General features: G+C 47.3%; 1 protein-coding gene across 1 annotated transcript in view; it reads right to left on the bottom strand.

The window, feature by feature from the left end:
- vwa8 (von Willebrand factor A domain containing 8) overlaps positions 1-17,539 on the bottom strand; it is a 114,606-nt gene that overhangs the window by 76,948 nt on the left and 20,119 nt on the right. Inside the window, exons 13-19 of the mRNA XM_038269712.1 lie at positions 13,779-13,939; positions 13,569-13,682; positions 8,043-8,229; positions 7,878-7,955; positions 7,692-7,807; positions 4,384-4,484; positions 3,634-3,740 (exon numbers count right to left, since the gene is read on the bottom strand). Of these exons, the coding sequence (XP_038125640.1) occupies positions 3,634-3,740; positions 4,384-4,484; positions 7,692-7,807; positions 7,878-7,955; positions 8,043-8,229; positions 13,569-13,682; positions 13,779-13,939 (864 nt within the window). The remainder of the gene's footprint in view (positions 1-3,633; positions 3,741-4,383; positions 4,485-7,691; positions 7,808-7,877; positions 7,956-8,042; positions 8,230-13,568; positions 13,683-13,778; positions 13,940-17,539) is intronic.

Genomic DNA, 17,539 nt, shown 5'->3' with positions numbered 1-17,539 from the left:
TTGGATGGTCCTTGGATGGTCCCTGGATGGCCCTTGGATGGTCCTTGGCTGTACCTTGGATGGCCCATGGATGGCTCTTGGATGGCCCTTGGATGGTCCTTGGATGGTCCCTGGATGGCCCTTGGATGGTCCTTGGCTGTACCTTGGATGGCCCTTGGATGGCTCTTGGATGGTCCTTGGATGGTCTTTGGCTGGACCTTGGCTGGACCTTGGCTGTACCTTGGATGGCCCTTGGATGGCTCTTGGATGGTCCTTGGATGGCCCTTGGATGGCCCTTGGCTGGCCCTTGGATGGTCCTTGGATGGTCCTTGGATGGCCCTTCGATGGCCCTTGGATGGCTCTTGGATGGTCCTTGGATGGCCCTTGGATGGCCCTTGGCTGGCCCTTGGATGGTCCTTGGATGGTCCTTGGATGGCCCTTCGATGGCCCTTGGATGGTCCTTGGATGGTCCCTGGATGGCCCTTGGATGGTCCTTGGCTGGTCCTTGGCTGGTCCTTGGATGGCCCTTCGATGGCCCTTGGATGGTCCTTGGCTGGCCCTTGGATGGCCCTTGGATGGTCCTTGGCTGGTCCTTGGATGGTCCTTGGATGGCCCTCGGATGGTCCTTGGATGGCTCTTGGAAGGTCCTTGGATGGCCCTTGGCTGATCCTTGGATAGCCCTTGGATGGCCCTTGGCTGTTTCTTGGATGGCCCTTGGCTGGTCCTTGGATGGCCCTTGGCTGTTCCTTGGATGGCCCTTGGATGGTCCTTGGATGGTCCTTGGCTGTACCTTGGATGGCCCTTGGATGGCTCTTGGATGGCCCTTGGATGGTCCTTGGATGATCCCTGGATGGCCCTTGGATGGTCCTTGGATGGCCCTTGGATGGTCCTTGGATGGTCCCTGGATGGCCCTTGGATGGTCCTTGGATGGTCCCTGGATGGCCCTTGGATGGTCCTTGGATGGTCCTTGGATGGTCCTTGGATGGCCCTTCGATGGTCCTTGGCTGGCCCTTGGATGGCCCTTGGATGGTCCTTGGCTGGTCCTTGGATGGTCCTTGGATGGCCCTCGGATGGTCCTTGGATGGCTCTTGGAAGGTCCTTGGATGGCCCTTGGCTGATCCTTGGATAGCCCTTGGATGGCCCTTGGCTGTTTCTTGGATGGCCCTTGGCTGGTCCTTGGATGGCCCTTGGCTGTTCCTTGGATAGCCCTTGGCTGGTCCTTGGATGGCCCTTGGCTGTTCCTTGGATAGCCCTTGGATGGCCCTTGGCTGTTCCTTGGATAGCCCTTGGATGGCCCTTGGCTGTTCCTTGGATGGCCCTTGGCTGGCCCTTGGATAGCCCTTGGATGGCCCTTGGCTGGTCCTTGGATGGCCCTCGGATGGTCCTTGGATAGCCCTTGGATGGTCCTTGGATGGCCCTTGGCTCTTCCTTGGATAGCCCTTGGATGGCCCTTGGCTGTTCCTTGGATGGCCCTTGGCTGTTCCTTGGATGGCCCTTGGCTGGCCCTTGGATGGTCCTTGGTTGTTCCTTGGCTGTTCCTTGGATGGCTCTTGGATGGCCCTAGCATGGCTCTTGGCTGGCCCTTGGATGGCTCTTGGAAGGTCCTTGGATGGTCCTTGCATGGCTCTTGGCTGTACCTTGGATGGTCCTAGGATGGCCCTTGGCTGGTCTCCGGATGGTCCTTGGATGGCTCTTGGATGGTCCTTGGCTGGCCCTTGGATGGTCCTTGGTTGTTCCTTGGATGGCCCTTGGCTGGCCCTTGGATGGCCCTAGCATGGCTCTTGGCTGGCCCTTGGATGGCTCTTGGAAGGTCCTTGGATGGTCCTTGCATGGCTCTTGGCTGTACCTTGGATGGCCCTTGGCTGGTCCTTGGATGGCCCTTGGGTGGCTCTTGGATGGTCCTTGGCTGGCCCTTGGATGGTCCTTGGTTGTTCCTTGGCTGTACCTTGGATGGTCCTTGGATGGCCCTTGGCTGGCTCATGGTTGGCCTTGGCTGGTCCTAATTTAGCTGCCATTTGGCTGGCAGTGACTGGGAAAGGCCATTTTCAATGGCTGCTACTGAATGGTGCTAATATCAAGGAGGTGCTTGTGTGCTGAATGTTGCTCAAAAAACGTGTTCAAAAAACACCTGTAAAAGCAGAAGGTCTCAGATTTATGCCCTCTCTGCACACTTTGTCAGCCTTTTTTTTTCAGTGTGGCTCCTGCTTCGCCCTACAATGCGTTTGCTGCTTTACCAACAACTCATAAACGTAACAAAGCAAGAGCTCCTTAGAGACACGTCTGGAGACAGATAATGAAAGAACCACTAAGAAACATCATCTCTTACCACACTGTGCAAGCTCTTAGTCTGCACCGATGATAATTCACTCAATTCACTATGCTAAATGCTTGGAGATGCCCCAACTGGCCTAAACACTCTCACTAATTAAGTTAATAACCCAAAATGCGGGTTTTCTTTCCACACTGAAACCAAGGAAGTGAATATTCAGAATCCAAACTTCTGAAAGTTCTTTAAATCTGAAATGATTCCATCCTGTTCAATAAATGATCAGTGTTTTTAATTCAGAGTAATTTTCATGTGAATGTGCTTTACTGGAGGCATCCATGTTTGTCAAAGAACACTACTGCCACCTACTGGTTAGTCACGTCACGGTGCGGTATCGGCAGTTGATCAAGTCCCAGTGCTGTATCTGGTGTTTGTCACAACGCGCTATTATCCAAGTCATCTTGAAAACATTCTTCTTCCAAATGTTGGCTACATATTACGGGTTTTTTCTCTGGCCAGAAGTTCGATGGCAAATCCTCCCTCTTCAAGTTGGCGATCCAACGACCAACCCGTCCGTGGAGGATCAGGAATCAGAAAGGTGGAATAACTCTTTTTTTCACTTTTACCCGATGTATTCCAGCATCCAGCTGCCATGCACGTGGGCATTGTCAGTTTCACTATAGCTCTGGTGAATTTCAATGGTGAAGTCCTCTGGAAATCGTCAATAATTGTTGTTGATTGCAGATGTGTCTAGTAGTTCCCACTGATTTAGCTTGGAAAGCGGGGAGAATGGCGCTAGGCTGAAAATTATTGTTTATATTGTTTTTATTTTTTTACTGATTAAAGCTAAATTCATTAAATCACTGCGAACTTATTAGTTTTAGGTATAAATAATGATCTATTGATTACTCCTGCTGACCGGACTTTTCCTTTAAAACAGAAGCCTCCTGGGTATGCAGAGGTGGGGCAGTGGTTAGCACGCACAACCCATGTACGGGTTCTAATCAGACCTGTGGTCTCTCCGCATGTCTCTCCGCCTCATTCATATCCCCTTTCCTGTCAGCCTAATGTCGAAAAAACGAGCCACTAGTGCCATAAAAACTAAAAAAATAAATAACAAACAAAAACAAACCAGAAGCCTCCAATCTTAACAGGGCTGAGTAGGCTCTTCGTATTCACTAAACTAATATCAGTTAACCAATTAGAGCCGAGGCAGTTTTGAACTGGATAGGAGTCATAAATAGTCCTTAAAACAACTTTTCCTGTTTGAGATGAAGGTAAAAACCTACAGAAAGGATCTCTGAGTAGATCAGAACTGATGTCCTGTGACTGATCTCCACTCCTTTCCCAGCAGGTGGGCGGAGAAACCACTGAGCCTGAAGTGTTACCTGAGGGTTGTCATAGAAGAGCACGTCTGGAACCTTCATCTTCTGGTCGGGGTTGTAGACGGGAGCGGACACCTTGCCGATGGTTAACACACCGTCCTGAACCACACCTGGAAAACATGGAGGGTGGGCATTAACATTATGGTGGAGTGATGGCGGTTAGGGTTCTGTAATGATGACTGGACGTTGTTTTCATGCGTCCATCCGTCATGGTGAGTCGTGGATATCTGGAGGGAGCAGAGCTGACCCTACCGCTGCCAGTAGCTCTTCCTGAAACGTTAGTTTATCTCCATGCAGAATGAAATAGCTCCGTCCAGAATGTCTGAAAAAGTTCTCCCAGAGAAGCTAAATAGGAGACGGTTCTTTGGGTTCTTTTGGGTCAGCTGTGGTTCTGGACCTCAGAGCGTCTCTGAGGGGAGCTGCAGATGTTCTGGGTGGTTTGTGATGGTGATAAGTTCCTGAAGTGGTTCTGGTTGACTGAACTCTTTTGGAAGGTTCACTGCTGCTGGATGTTCTCTCCTAGCTGTGGATCATGGATCCCACTTTGTTAAACAATGCTTTTGACCTATTTCTGGCTGGTGTGTCATTATCTATTCCAATCTATCTGATTTGAGAAAAAAACTAATGAGTGTTTTTAAGCAATTCAAATGCACAGAAAACTACATCCGAGATGAAACTTTCTAAATTTAAAGAAGATTTTTCCTCTAAATGTCACAATAAAGACATTAAAAGCCAATAATGTGGGGAACTCACAGCTGTGGTCCTGCGGTTGTTCAGCAGGATCTGGAGGGTCCTGCACAGAGCTGCTAGTGAGGGCCTTTTCCAGGGAGGCGCGAGCCAAGCTGGGCAGGAACCTGGAATAATTAGGGAGATTTTAGATTAGATTAGATGACTTTGACAACAGAGGGATGGATGGATGGATGGATGGATGGATGGATGATGGATGGATGGATGATGGATGGATGGATGGATGATGGATGATGGATGGATGGATGATGGATGGATGGATGATGGATGGATGGATGGATGATGGATGGATGGATGGATGATGGATGGATGATGGATGGATGGATGATGGATGGATGGATGATGGATGGATGGATGGATGATGGATGGATGGATGATGGATGGATGATGGATGGATGGATGATGGATGATGGACGGATGGATGGATGGATGATGGATGGATGGATGGACGGATGGATGGATGGATGATGGATGGATGAATGATGGATGGATGATGGATGGATGTATGGATGATGGATGGATGGATGATGGATGGATGGATGGATGATGGATGATGGGTGGATGGATGGATGGATGATGGATGGATGGAATGATGATGGATGGATGGATGGATGGATGATGGATGATGGATGGATGGATGGATGGATGATGGATGGATGGATGGATGGATGGATGGATGATGGATGGATGGATGGATGGATGGATGATGGATGGATGATGGATGGATGGATGGATGGATGGATGATGGATGATGGATGGATGATGGATGGAGGATGGATGATGGATGGATGGATGGATGATGGATGGATGGATGGATGATGGATGATGGATGGATGGATGGATGATGGATGGATGGATGGATGATGGATGGATGGATGATGGATGGATGGATGATGGATGGATGGATGGATGATGGATGGATGGATGGATGATGGATGGATGGATGATGGATGGATGGATGATGGATGGATGGATGGATGATGGATGGATGGATGATGGATGGATGGATGATGGATGGATGGATGATGGATGATGGATGGATGGATGGATGATGGATGGATGGATGGATGATGGATGGATGGATGATGGATGGATGGATGATGGATGGATGGATGGATGGACGGATGGATGGAGGATGGATGATGGATGGATGGATGGATGATGGATGGATGGATGGATGATGGATGGATGGATGGATGGATGATGGATGATGGATGGATGGATGGATGGATGGATGATGGATGGATGGATGGATGGATGGATGGATGGATGAATGGATGGATGGATGGATGGATGGAGGATGGATGATGGATGATGGATGGATGATGGATGGATGGATGATGGATGGATGGATGGATGGATGATGGATGGATGATGGATGGATGGATGGAGGATGGATGATGGATGGATGGATGGATGATGGATGGATGGATGGATGGATGATGGATGATGGATGGATGGATGATGGATGGATGGATGGAGGATGGATGATGGATGGATGGATGGATGATGGATGGATGGATGGATGATGGATGGATGGATGATGGATGATGGATGGATGGATGGACGGATGGATGGATGGATGACGGATGATGGATGGATGATGGATGATGGATGGATGGATGATGGATGGATGGATGGATGGATGGATGGATGATGGATGGATGGATGGATGGATGGATGATGGATGGATGGATGGATGATGGATGGATGGATGGATGGATGATGGATGGACGGATGGATGGATGGATGGATGATGGATGGATGGATGGATGGATGGATGATGGATGGATGGATGGATGGATGATGATGGATGGATGGATGGATGGATGATGGATGGATGGATGGATGATGGATGGATGGATGGATGGATGGATGGATGGATGATGGATGGATGGATGGATGGATGGATGATGGATGGATGGATGGATGATGGATGGATGGATGATGGATGGATGGATGGATGGATGATGGATGATGGATGGATTTGATGGATGGATGGATGATGGATGGATGGATGATGGATGGATGATGGATGGATGGATGATGGATGGATGATGGATGGATGGATGGATGATGGATGGATGGATGATGGATGATGGATGGATGATGGATGGATGGATGATGGATGGATGATGGATGGATGATGGATGATGGATGGATGGATGGATGATGGATGATGGATGGATGATGGATGGATGATGGATGATGGATGGATGATGGATGGATGATGGATGATGGATGATGGATGATGGATGGATGGATGGATGATGGATGGATGGATGATGGATGATGGATGGATGATGGATGGATGGATGATGGATGGATGATGGATGGATGATGGATGATGGATGGATGATGGATGGATGATGGATGGATGGATGATGGATGATCAACATAGTAAAAAGTGAATAGATTGGCCACTGGTCGATTTTGAAGAAAGTATAACGTTGCTAAGATGCTCCAGCGTTGGATGCAGGTGAAGGAGATGAACAGGTGAGATCAGGCCGTTAGCCCCTCCCACCAGGACATGTACTCAGAGTTAATGCAACATTAATGATAGCGCTAAGAGGGCCACAGCTTTTAGGTCCATGGGGAGTGTCCAATGTGGCCCCGGGGCCATTTAATACCGTGTTAGTGCCAATGGAGTGTGTTTGATCCTTTATGTTTCAAAAAAATATGTTTTTTTAAATTTGGAATTAAAAAATAAAAAAAAGAAACTTTTAAAAACTGCTTGATCAAAAACCTATTGGGGATAATGTTTGCTGTTGTCTCAGATTTAATTTTTTTTTCAAGCTTATTTTTTATATAATATTTACAGTTTTTATATTTTCACACTGAATTTTGATTAAGTTGTATTTAAAGTGTGTTTCACAGATAACGCTGTCCTCCCTTCACGCCCGATACAAACGCTCGTTTTGGACCAATAAAACGGCATTTAGCTAATCTCCAGCAGACCAATAGAAACGTGCCCTCAGAAGAGAAACGGATGTGATCTGAGAAATTAAAAAAATGTAAGAAAAAAATGCAAAATAAATACAATGAAAAAAATGAAATCTGAGAAAAAAGTGAATTTTAAAACCTTTTTTTAGTCTGGATTGTTCTTTTTTAATTTTCCATAAACCAAACCTTAAAGTAATAAAGATACTGAACTAAATTCCCTCTATAGGAGCTCATCCCCACAGCCCCATGCAGCCACTTCCGTTCGGCTCTCCCTAATGATGTAACACTATAAAGGTGAGAGCGGCCGTCTCTAATCAACATGGCGGTTAGTCAGAGGATACTTGTTTGGAGCAGTGTGAGTCTGCAAGCACCTGGAGAGACAAGCCTTATTGACGGCGTGAGCGATGCTCTCCTCGGGGTACCGCGACAGACGGCGGCAGATCCTCAGGAGCTGTCTGGTGGAGAGGGAGGAGGCCAGAGACTGCGCCTGGGGGAGACATGTCCTGCATGTTGCTCTGATGGCGTGGAGGAAAACTGATGAGAGGCGATGAACTTACGGTGGGGTCATTGGTCTGACGAAGGCTGTGAGTGAGCTGAAGCAGCTGCTCCGCTGCCCCCATCGGAACACTGGGAGCCTGAAGATTGAGGAAAACATCAAACGGAGACAGATTAAAGAAGAAAAGATCAAAAGCAAGGATGTAAGTTTAGTGTGTGGGACTCACCAGGCCCTGAATGAGGCCCGCCTCCTCTGCTCTGGCCAGAGGAGACACGGTGTGATAGAGGAACATGGTGAGCAGCTCGGGGCCCAGCCACTGCTGCTGGCCCCTGCTGCTGCCGGAGCCCCCACCAACCACAGGGGGCTCTGCCAGGGCCAGCACCCTGAACGCCCGGTGGATGGGGAGGATGGACCTGGAAGCACAGACACTGGATAACAGCTGCTCAGACACATCCGTCTGACCACGTGACGGTGGGGGGGGGTGTCCCGCCTAATTTCTGTCTGGGTTGTGAGGATGACTCCTGACAGCTGGCTGTGAGCTCCTCTGATTCAAAAAGACAGCCGAGTCCGTTTCCATCAAACCACTGACACGCCCACGCCGGATATATCCCCCCCCCCAAGGGCGCCAATCATCATCTCCACCGCCAGCTGAGCGTGGGAAGATGATTCACGTATGAAATTAATCAGAGGAGCTTTAAAACACCTCCTCAGATACGACCCCAGTTCTAAAGCGTAGATCAGAGAACACCCCCCACTGGAACGCCAACTCTCAGTCATCAGAACCTTCCAGCAGCGGGCCGAGCATGTCTCTACTAGAACAGAAACACAAAGAACAGAAACGCAAAGATGCTCTCCAAACCTGCGGATACCCAACCTGGGCTGAAATCCAAAAGACACGCAGCAGAAGATAACGGTGAGAAGATTAAATGCAAAAACATCTCCATCCCACATGTTGCTGAAGTCTCTCAAAGACTCAAGAGGATTTTCTCCAAACACAAAATCCCAGAATATTTCAAACCAAACACCCTTAAACAGAGACTGGTTCATCCTAAAGACCAAGGCACAGGTTCAAAGTTTGAAATTACAATTTTATTTACAGAAATTGATTGATTGGCGCTGTTTTCTTTGCCTCGTCAAGCTGTAATGCGGGGGAGGGGCTGGTAACCTGTGTGTTAGAAATATTTTATTTATACTCCGTTTGTGTTTCATTGGTTGTGTACTAATGAACTATTATGATGTATAATGTTGGATTTATCGTTTCAGATAAAGGTCATTAGGGCTGCAACTAACGATTATTTTAAAAATCGATGAATCGGCCGATTATTTTTTCGATGAATCGGACAAAAAATATTTTTTATATTAACCTCTTTATTCCAAAATAAACATGTTAAACAGAACAAACAAGCACACAAGTACAGGTTGCTCATTAACTGTACTGGTGCAATATGAAAAATAAATGTTTGTGTTAAAACTACGCAAACTTACATGAGAAATGTAGCTGTACATCCACAAAATATAGGGTACTTTGTTTCATAAAGCACAAAAAGAGACATGCATTTTTGTTTTTATAAGCCCCTAAGGGGTTCAAACAATAGGCCCCCCCATTTCAACAAATGAGTTTTTTTAGACTAGAAGAGTTCTGCCTTTTAAGACAGGAAAGTATAGCAGTTAAAGTTGCTACTTGAGAAAATACTGAACCATAGAGATAAAAATAGCCCTGTGATTCAAATTATAAATTGTATTTGGAATAAAAATGAGAGAACTAGGGGTGCTAAAAAACACATCCTCCAAAGACAGATATTTACATGGGAATGTGGCAGATAATTAATTGACATATTACTGATCTTACTGGATTTTATTCTGCTTTACTTCCATAAATTGCAGGATCTTCTTTACTTTATCTTTGCCAGAAGATTTAAACTTTAAAAGCCTTGCCCTCATAATTTGCAAGTTAATTGATTTATAAAGGCTATTTTAATTATTATGATCAATTTGCGCCGTCAATCCCGGCGCATGCGCGCTTCATTTGCAGTCTGGACGCCGAGGGTAAACGTCCTGCGGCTCTGACTGCAGCGCTGAGAGGGACTCCTGCGGGAGAACGGGGTTGGGATGGGGGAGGCGCCCCACGGCAGAGTAGGAACGATACATGCTTTCTCCAAGAGCCGCCAGTGACAGCGTAAAAAGTCGCCAGATTTGTCGCTAGCCGCTTTTTAAAAAAATAGTCGCTGGAGGGGTCTGAAAAGTCGCTACCGTATTTTCACGACCATAAGGCGCACCGGACTAAAAGGCGCAGTCTCAGTTATGTGTCCCATTTCTGTATTTAACACACACATAAGGCGCACCGGACTATAGGGCGCGTTTTTTATATACAGGTACATGTCCTCTACTACCTTTAAATACCTCTACTGCGTATTTAAAAATACAGCGGGGGCAAAACTGAGTATGACTGTGCTTTATTCATGTATTTATTACAAAGTATTAATCAAACCTGGCAGCTGGCCGTGAGACAGACACATCGCAGATGACACAGCGCTGTGATCACTCCTAAATTAACTTAAAATCCTGAAACCTGCCGACGGAATATGTTCGCTTTTATTGCCGGTATCCTGGTGCCTGCAGTTTAAATTATTTAGATGAAAAACACCTGCCAGCCGCCGCGGTTAGGCTGCTGTTGAAGGGATTTCTGCTGTCGGTGCACCGCTGGTATGTGGGGGTCTGAGCGGCTCCGACAGAAATAGATAATCTGGATGAACTGACTGCAATTATTAAGTTTTCAGGTGGACTTTCTCACTTAAAAACATATTAAAACTACTTTATTCCCACTGATCACAGCAAATATAGCTGCAAGATTTAGATTATTTAGATGAAAAAACACCTGCCAGCCGCCGCGGTGAAGAGGAGGAGACCCGCCCAGAGGCTGCTGTTGAATTAAGTTTTCAGGTAGAAAAATAGAGCGGGAGCAAAACTGAGTATGATTGTGCTTTATTCATGTATTTATTACAAAGTATTAATCAAACCCATCAAAGTCATCATCCTCTGTTTCTGAATAAAACAGCTGCGCTAAATCAGACATGCCAGTTTCCCCTTCTTCGCTGTCAGAGTCACTTTCCGTGCAGCGCGGCTCCTGATAAATAATGCCGGCTTTTGCAAAAGCTTGAAGAACAGAGCCAGCAGACACTTTAGTCCAAGCATCAACAATCCATCCGCAAACGGTGGCGTAACTCGCCCGGCGCTGCCTTCCACTTATCCTGAAACTGTGGTCTCCGTCTGTCATCCATCGCCACCACGCCACTCGCAGCCTTACTTTGAACCCCCGGGATAACGGCGAGCACAGCGTTCATTTGATTCACCTTTTTTTCACATCGGCTGTGAGATGGGCACGCAGCAATGGTGATGCGTGGAAAAAAACACCTAGTCTTCTCAGATACACCTGCCTCAGCCACGCATCCACCCAGCCTTTTTCATTTAATATCATATGTCATCAGAGCGCTGTGTCTGTATCGCTGTCAGCTCCCAGATCAGCTTCTCTGATTGGTTGATGCGGCGCGTCCAGCAGCAAAACTTCAATTTTTCCATCTTGAGCAGCAGCAGCGCGTTGGCGGTGCGTCAGATGCTTAAACGCTCCCGACGTGCTGCACCAAAACGCGCTGCGGGACCTTTTGCTGCACCTATACGCGCGTCAACCATTGACTTTGCATGTAAACTCGCTGCTTCTGCTGCACCTGCTGGGTCCGGTTCACACCGATGTCGAGCGGTTGAACAGCGAGCACAGCGTTAATTTGTTTCCCCATGTTTTTCACATCAGCTGTGAGATGGGCACGCATGGAGTCACATATTAACAGCGATGGTGAGGGGTGGAAAAAAAAACACCTGGTCTCCTTACATTCAGCCACTCTTTCATCATCTCCTCAATGAGGTGGTCTCAAAAGTCGCAGTTACAACACACATAGGGCGCACCGCACCATAGGGCGCACCGCACATTTTGAGGGAAAAAAAAGACGTTTAAGTGCGCCTTATAGTCGTGAAAATACGGTAAATATAGCGACAAAGTCAGTGAGTTGGCAACACTGCGCACCTGCGGCGCTGGCTCGCTCTGCCGTATTTTTTTTTTATTCCCCCATTTCAGTCAAGTGGATGTGATGACGGCGGCGGCGGATGACGCATTCATCGCGCGACACAACCAATCGATGATGAAATTCGTTGCCAACGCTTTTAAAAGTCGATTTTTATCGATTTTATCGATTCGTTGTTGCAGCCCTAAAGGTCATGCAACGGACGGGTTGTGAAGGAGGCCTGAACATCCTCTATCACATGTTTCTTCTAACCATGTGTTCTTGGAACAATTCAATTGTAAAACAACCACATGCTTTGTTTTAACCTATGTGCTGAGGTTTAAAGTAAGATCATTGTGTTTCCCTTTCCCTTAGTTAAACCTCAGCTTGTGTAATTAGGGACATCCCCTGACTTCAATAAATAGTGAGGAAAAGGCTGAAAACCAGCAGAGTGGGGTGGAGATGCAGTCTCTTCCTACTCTCCTCGCGAGTAAAACTAAATGAATTGTCTCTGTGCCTTCTTTCTTTCCCTGATGTTTTAGGTGCTTAGACCTGACACTGTGGTTTGCCTGCAACTGTTTAACCGGTTCAAGGATAAAATCTCTGCGTCAGACGGTGAAAAACCAAGGAGTTTACAGCTGCTATGTCCAGGAGATCGTCAAATATCAGCCACAGGCCAGCTTCACGTTGGAGCTTTTATAGAACCCTTTCTAATGGTCTGATCCCGTACATCCAGGCCGAACCCATGAGTGATTATAGTAGATCAGGGGCTCTGGTTTGGCTTTGGGCCGCTGAGTGAACCAGCTGAGCTGTGGGCAGTGCTATCCAAGCCTTGAACTAAAGTTTATTGTCTGATGGTTCACTGATACGTCTGCGTTGATCATCTTCGGACTCGCCGTCATAATCTGAGCAGCTTCTCATCGGTCTCTCCCTCTCCGCCCGAATCGCTATCATCAATATTTAGAAGACTGTTTCACGGTAAGATTTCTTCTGAAACCCATTTTTCCGCATTAGCCAAAGAGTTCTAGATAACAAAAATGTTGGTTGCTAAGCAACTGTACCCAACGTCAATCAAATGTGGGAAGAATTTACAATGCAACTCCTAGAGCCGTCAGAATGAGCGCTGTGGGAGATCGAGGTAAAATTAAACATACAGATTTTTTACGTTTTTATTCTATTAAAAAAAATATGTGAAAATGAAGGAAATATGGAAACAAGTCGGTTAACATGAGAAACATATGATTAATGTAGATAAAGTTCTTTCCCTTTAAAATCTCAGAACCGTCAAAAGGACGGTTTGACCACAGAACATGGGAGTTCTAGTGTTAACGACCCCCCTTTCAAGACATAGACAGGTATGGAAACCAGGCTTTGTTGCTCCACTATATAAAACCTGGACCTCAACTATTATTTCTGACATTGTGAATTGAAAAAGCTTCCTGGATGGAAGAGAAACGTCTTCAAACTTGGAAACAAAGTCCAGTGGATTGATTTTTTTTTTACTTTTTAGGAACAGATCAGAGAATATTTGCTCAGAACTGAATCCGGTTTTACGCCTTCAGGCTTTGACCTGGTTTTGGTCTGAACAGCTCTCATATATGGAGTCAGCATTTTTACAGCATTTGCTGCAATCTGATCTATAAACTGCTATTAAAAACCAACATATTCGCCTTCCTCTGTCCATCTGTGTCCCTTCATACCTTTCTTGCATCTGCTGGTCGCTAAGCTGCAGCTGCTCCTTCAGCGCCTGGTATCTGTCCCACCTCAGCAGCCTGGTCCCGTCGTAAAGGTCCAGCTCCCTGTCATGGAGCAACCTGAAAATATTGCAGGGTGAGGTTGGCACTTATGGATCCGGCTCTGCAGATGACTCAACGTTAGAGGCTCTGAGAAGAAATGAAATGGGGGTCGACCTGGAGAGCACGGCCAGGGTTCCCAGGTTAACCCTGTGGATGCCATCCAGGAGCAGCAGCTTGCCCTCCAAGGCAGCAGTGACCAGAGGAGACGGCCTCCAGGCTGTGTCTCCATTGGGGAGGGTGTACCTCTGCTGCAGAAGGTCCCTGGCTGTCATGTCCTGGATGAGACAACAAGGAGGTTGGATAAACCAGGAAGGAACATTTGAAATTAAAGCAACAAAAATACAGAAGAGACGATAAAAGTCTCGTAAAGAAGGTGATGTTTTAACCACAACAGATTCATTAGAAACTGACAGGAAACCGGAACAACTATACAGTCTTTCAAAAGAAGATTAGATCCTTTTAGGAGCTTTTCAAAGTCTCAGATGTCCTCAGCAAAAATCCACCTGCCATAAAACTCTGAGAAACAGTGACCTCAACACTGGATCTCCCCCGGCGAAACATTAAGGCCATTATTAAGAAAATATAGCCACAGGGAACCTGCCAGGGGAGGGCAGGCCGAGCGTTAATCAGAGCAGCAACCAAGAGGCCAAAGAAATCCCCCACGGTGCTGCAGAGACCAGAGGATCCGTCTGCATGAGCGCTGAAAGCTGCACCGACCTGTGCTTCGCTGCAGACAAACACAGAGATCAAAGATGGCTCCTAAAACAGCAGGTTAGTCAGTGAATGTAAAGCTACGTAGCATAATGCTAACACCAATCAAAATCGTGCAGATATCAAAGACACGATGAAGTCAAAATGGTACTGTGGGGTTCTCATCAGCTCGGACTGGAAAACTGGTAAAAATGAAAAATCAGTTTGATTTACCCGGAAAGGGGAGGTTAGGAAAGAGGTTCCCTTTCCAACATGGCCGCCGCTTCAGCGGGATTCAGAGGACGCACTGCTCATGTTGTGGTGGGAATCCCTCTATTCTGCGCTGATGTTGGCTAACTCTTAACGCTCTAATTACCTCATGATTGAAGTGTAGCCATGAGGGGCCAGTTCGCCTTTCAGCCAGACCAGCAATTCCCTCTAACGACCCCCTTTCAGAGACATAGACAGGTACGGGGCATTGCAGGCTAACAAAGAAGCCAAACGACCCCCATTCCAAAGGGGGGGACCGGTTCATCCCTTTGTAAACAAAGTCCAGTGGTTGGTTTTAAGTTTTTTTGGAATTTATGAAGAATAATATACACACTACTAAAACACTTAAATGAGTAATTTTTTTCTTAAAATAAGAATTTTTCTTCAATTGAGGAGGTAAGGGAGACACTTTGCCAATGGAACATTATTTACATTTCAAATAAAATAAAACTTATTTCAAGTGCATATTATCTAATTATCTTATTTTAAGAGTAGATATACTGATTCCATTGAAACCCAAAGTATCTCAATGCAAAAACTTTATTAAATAAGTAGAAATATCTTAAAATAAACATATTGAACTGTAATTTGAGCAGGTAAATAAGATGATCTGCTAATAGAAAGAGTATTTTTACACTTAAAATAAGACACTTAGATAATATAGACTTGAGATAAGAAAATGCAATAGTTTTTTCTTATTTCAAATGTAAATTGTCTTGTTCCACTGGCAAAGTGTATCGCCTACCTGCTCAATTCCAGAAAAATGCAAAAACTGAATTACTTAGATGAACATTTTCTGTATTGGTGGGGTAGAGACAGACATGCAACGCTGGGCTGAGGGCTGTTTGACTGAAACACATCAGTAACCTCATCGCTGCGTCGCTTCTAAAGAGAGTCTAAATGGTGGTGAGATATAAATGACACACAGAGAGTAGCAGCCATTCAAAATGGCCGTTCCCAGTCAAACACCAGCCGAATGGCAGCCCACTTCCCTGCAACTCCCATCAGAATCCCCTCCAACTTCCAGCCACTGCAGTAACTCCCTCTTGTATATTTTTTTTTTACTCTGACTCCACCCTTTCATTCAATACAGGGTCTGACCAGGAGATGGCGCTTCTCTTTAGATCTTAATGTCCACAAATCATGACAGAAATAATATTTTAGTACAAAGATTGATGTTTAAAAAGGAATTGTAAGGGACCAGCCAAGGACCAGCCAAAGACCAGCCAAGGACCAGCCAAAGACCAGCCAAGGACCAGCCAAAGACCAGCCAAGGACCAGCCAAGGACCAGCCAAAGACCAGCCAAGGACCAGCCAAAGACCAGCCACAGACCAGCCAAGGACCAGCCAAGGACCAGCCAAAGACCAGCCAAAGACCAGCCAAAGACCAGCCACAGACCAGCCAAGGACCAGCCAAGGACCAGCCAAAGACCAGCCAAGGACCAGCCAAAGACCAGCCAAGGACCAGCCAAAGACCAGCCAAGGACCAGCCAAGGACCAGCCAAAGACCAGCCAAGGACCAGCCAAAGACCAGCCACAGACCAGCCAAGGACCAGCCAAGGACCAGCCAAAGACCAGCCAAAGACCAGCCAAAGACCAGCCACAGACCAGCCAAGGACCAGCCAAGGACCAGCCAAAGACCAGCCAAGGACCAGCCAAAGACCAGCCAAGGACCAGCCAAAGACCAGCCACAGACCAGCCAAGGACCAGCCAAGGACCAGCCAAGGACCAGCCAAAGACCAGCCAAGGACCAGCCAAAGACCAGCCAAGGACCAGCCAAAGACCAGCCAAAGACCAGCCAAGGACCAGCCAAAGACCAGCCAAGGACCAGCCAAGGACCAGCCAAAGACCAGCCACAGACCAGCCAAGGACCAGCCAAGGACCAGCCAAAGACCAGCCAAGGACCAGCCAAAGACCAGCCAAGGACCAGCCAAAGACCAGCCAAGGACCAGCCAAAGACCAGCCACAGACCAGCCAAGGACCAGCCAAGGACCAGCCAAAGACCAGCCAAGGACAAGCCAAAGACCAGCCAAGGACCAGCCAAAGACCAGCCACAGACCAGCCAAGGACCAGCCAAGGACCAGCCAAAGACCAGCCAAGGACCAGCCAAAGACCAGCCAAGGACCAGCCAAAGACCAGCCAAGGACCAGCCAAAGACCAGCCAAAGACCAGCCACAGACCAGCCAAGGACCAGCCAAGGACCAGCCAAGGACCAGCCAAAGACCAGCCAAAGACCAGCCACAGACCAGCCAAGGACCAGCCAAAGACCAGCCAAGGACCAGCCAAAGACCAGCCAAAGACCAGCCAAAGACCAGCCAAAGACCAGCCAAGGACCAGCCAAAGACCAGCCAAAGACCAGCCAAAGACCAGCCAAGGACCAGCCAAGGACCAGCCAAGGACCAGCCAAAGACCAGCCAAGGACCAGCCAAGGACCAGCCAAAGACCAGCCAAGGACCAGCCAAAGACCAGCCACAGACCAGCCAAGGACCAGCCAAGGACCAGCCAAGGACCAGCCAAAGACCAGCCAAGGACCAGCCAAGGACCAGCCAAAGACCAGCCAAGGACCAGCCAAAGACCAGCCAAAGACCAGCCAAAGACCAGCCACAGACCAGCCAAAGACCAGCCAAGGACCAGCCAAGGACCCATCAAGGAAAGCCTTTTTGAATGTCTACTACTGCCATAGATATTGGATCAACTATTACAGCAATATTAACATCATATATAGAGGATCTGCATCTCCACTTCATATTCTACAGAAAGTTTAAGCTCAGAAACATGTTTATCTTCATCGTCTCATATAAACGATCTGACCCACATCTCTGCTGCAGCGATAACACCTACCGGCACTTTCTCTGTCAGGAAGGGGGGGAGGGGAGGGGGGGGGGGTCTCTGCTGAGGAAGGCTGTCCTGTCTAA

This window comes from Cyprinodon tularosa, unplaced genomic scaffold (assembly GCF_016077235.1).
Source record: "Cyprinodon tularosa strain WSP-4 unplaced genomic scaffold, ASM1607723v1 ctg737, whole genome shotgun sequence".
NCBI lineage: Eukaryota > Metazoa > Chordata > Actinopteri > Cyprinodontiformes > Cyprinodontidae > Cyprinodon > Cyprinodon tularosa.
The sequence above is the reverse complement of the archived record's forward strand: the minus strand, read 5'-3'. Positions and strand labels throughout refer to the sequence as shown.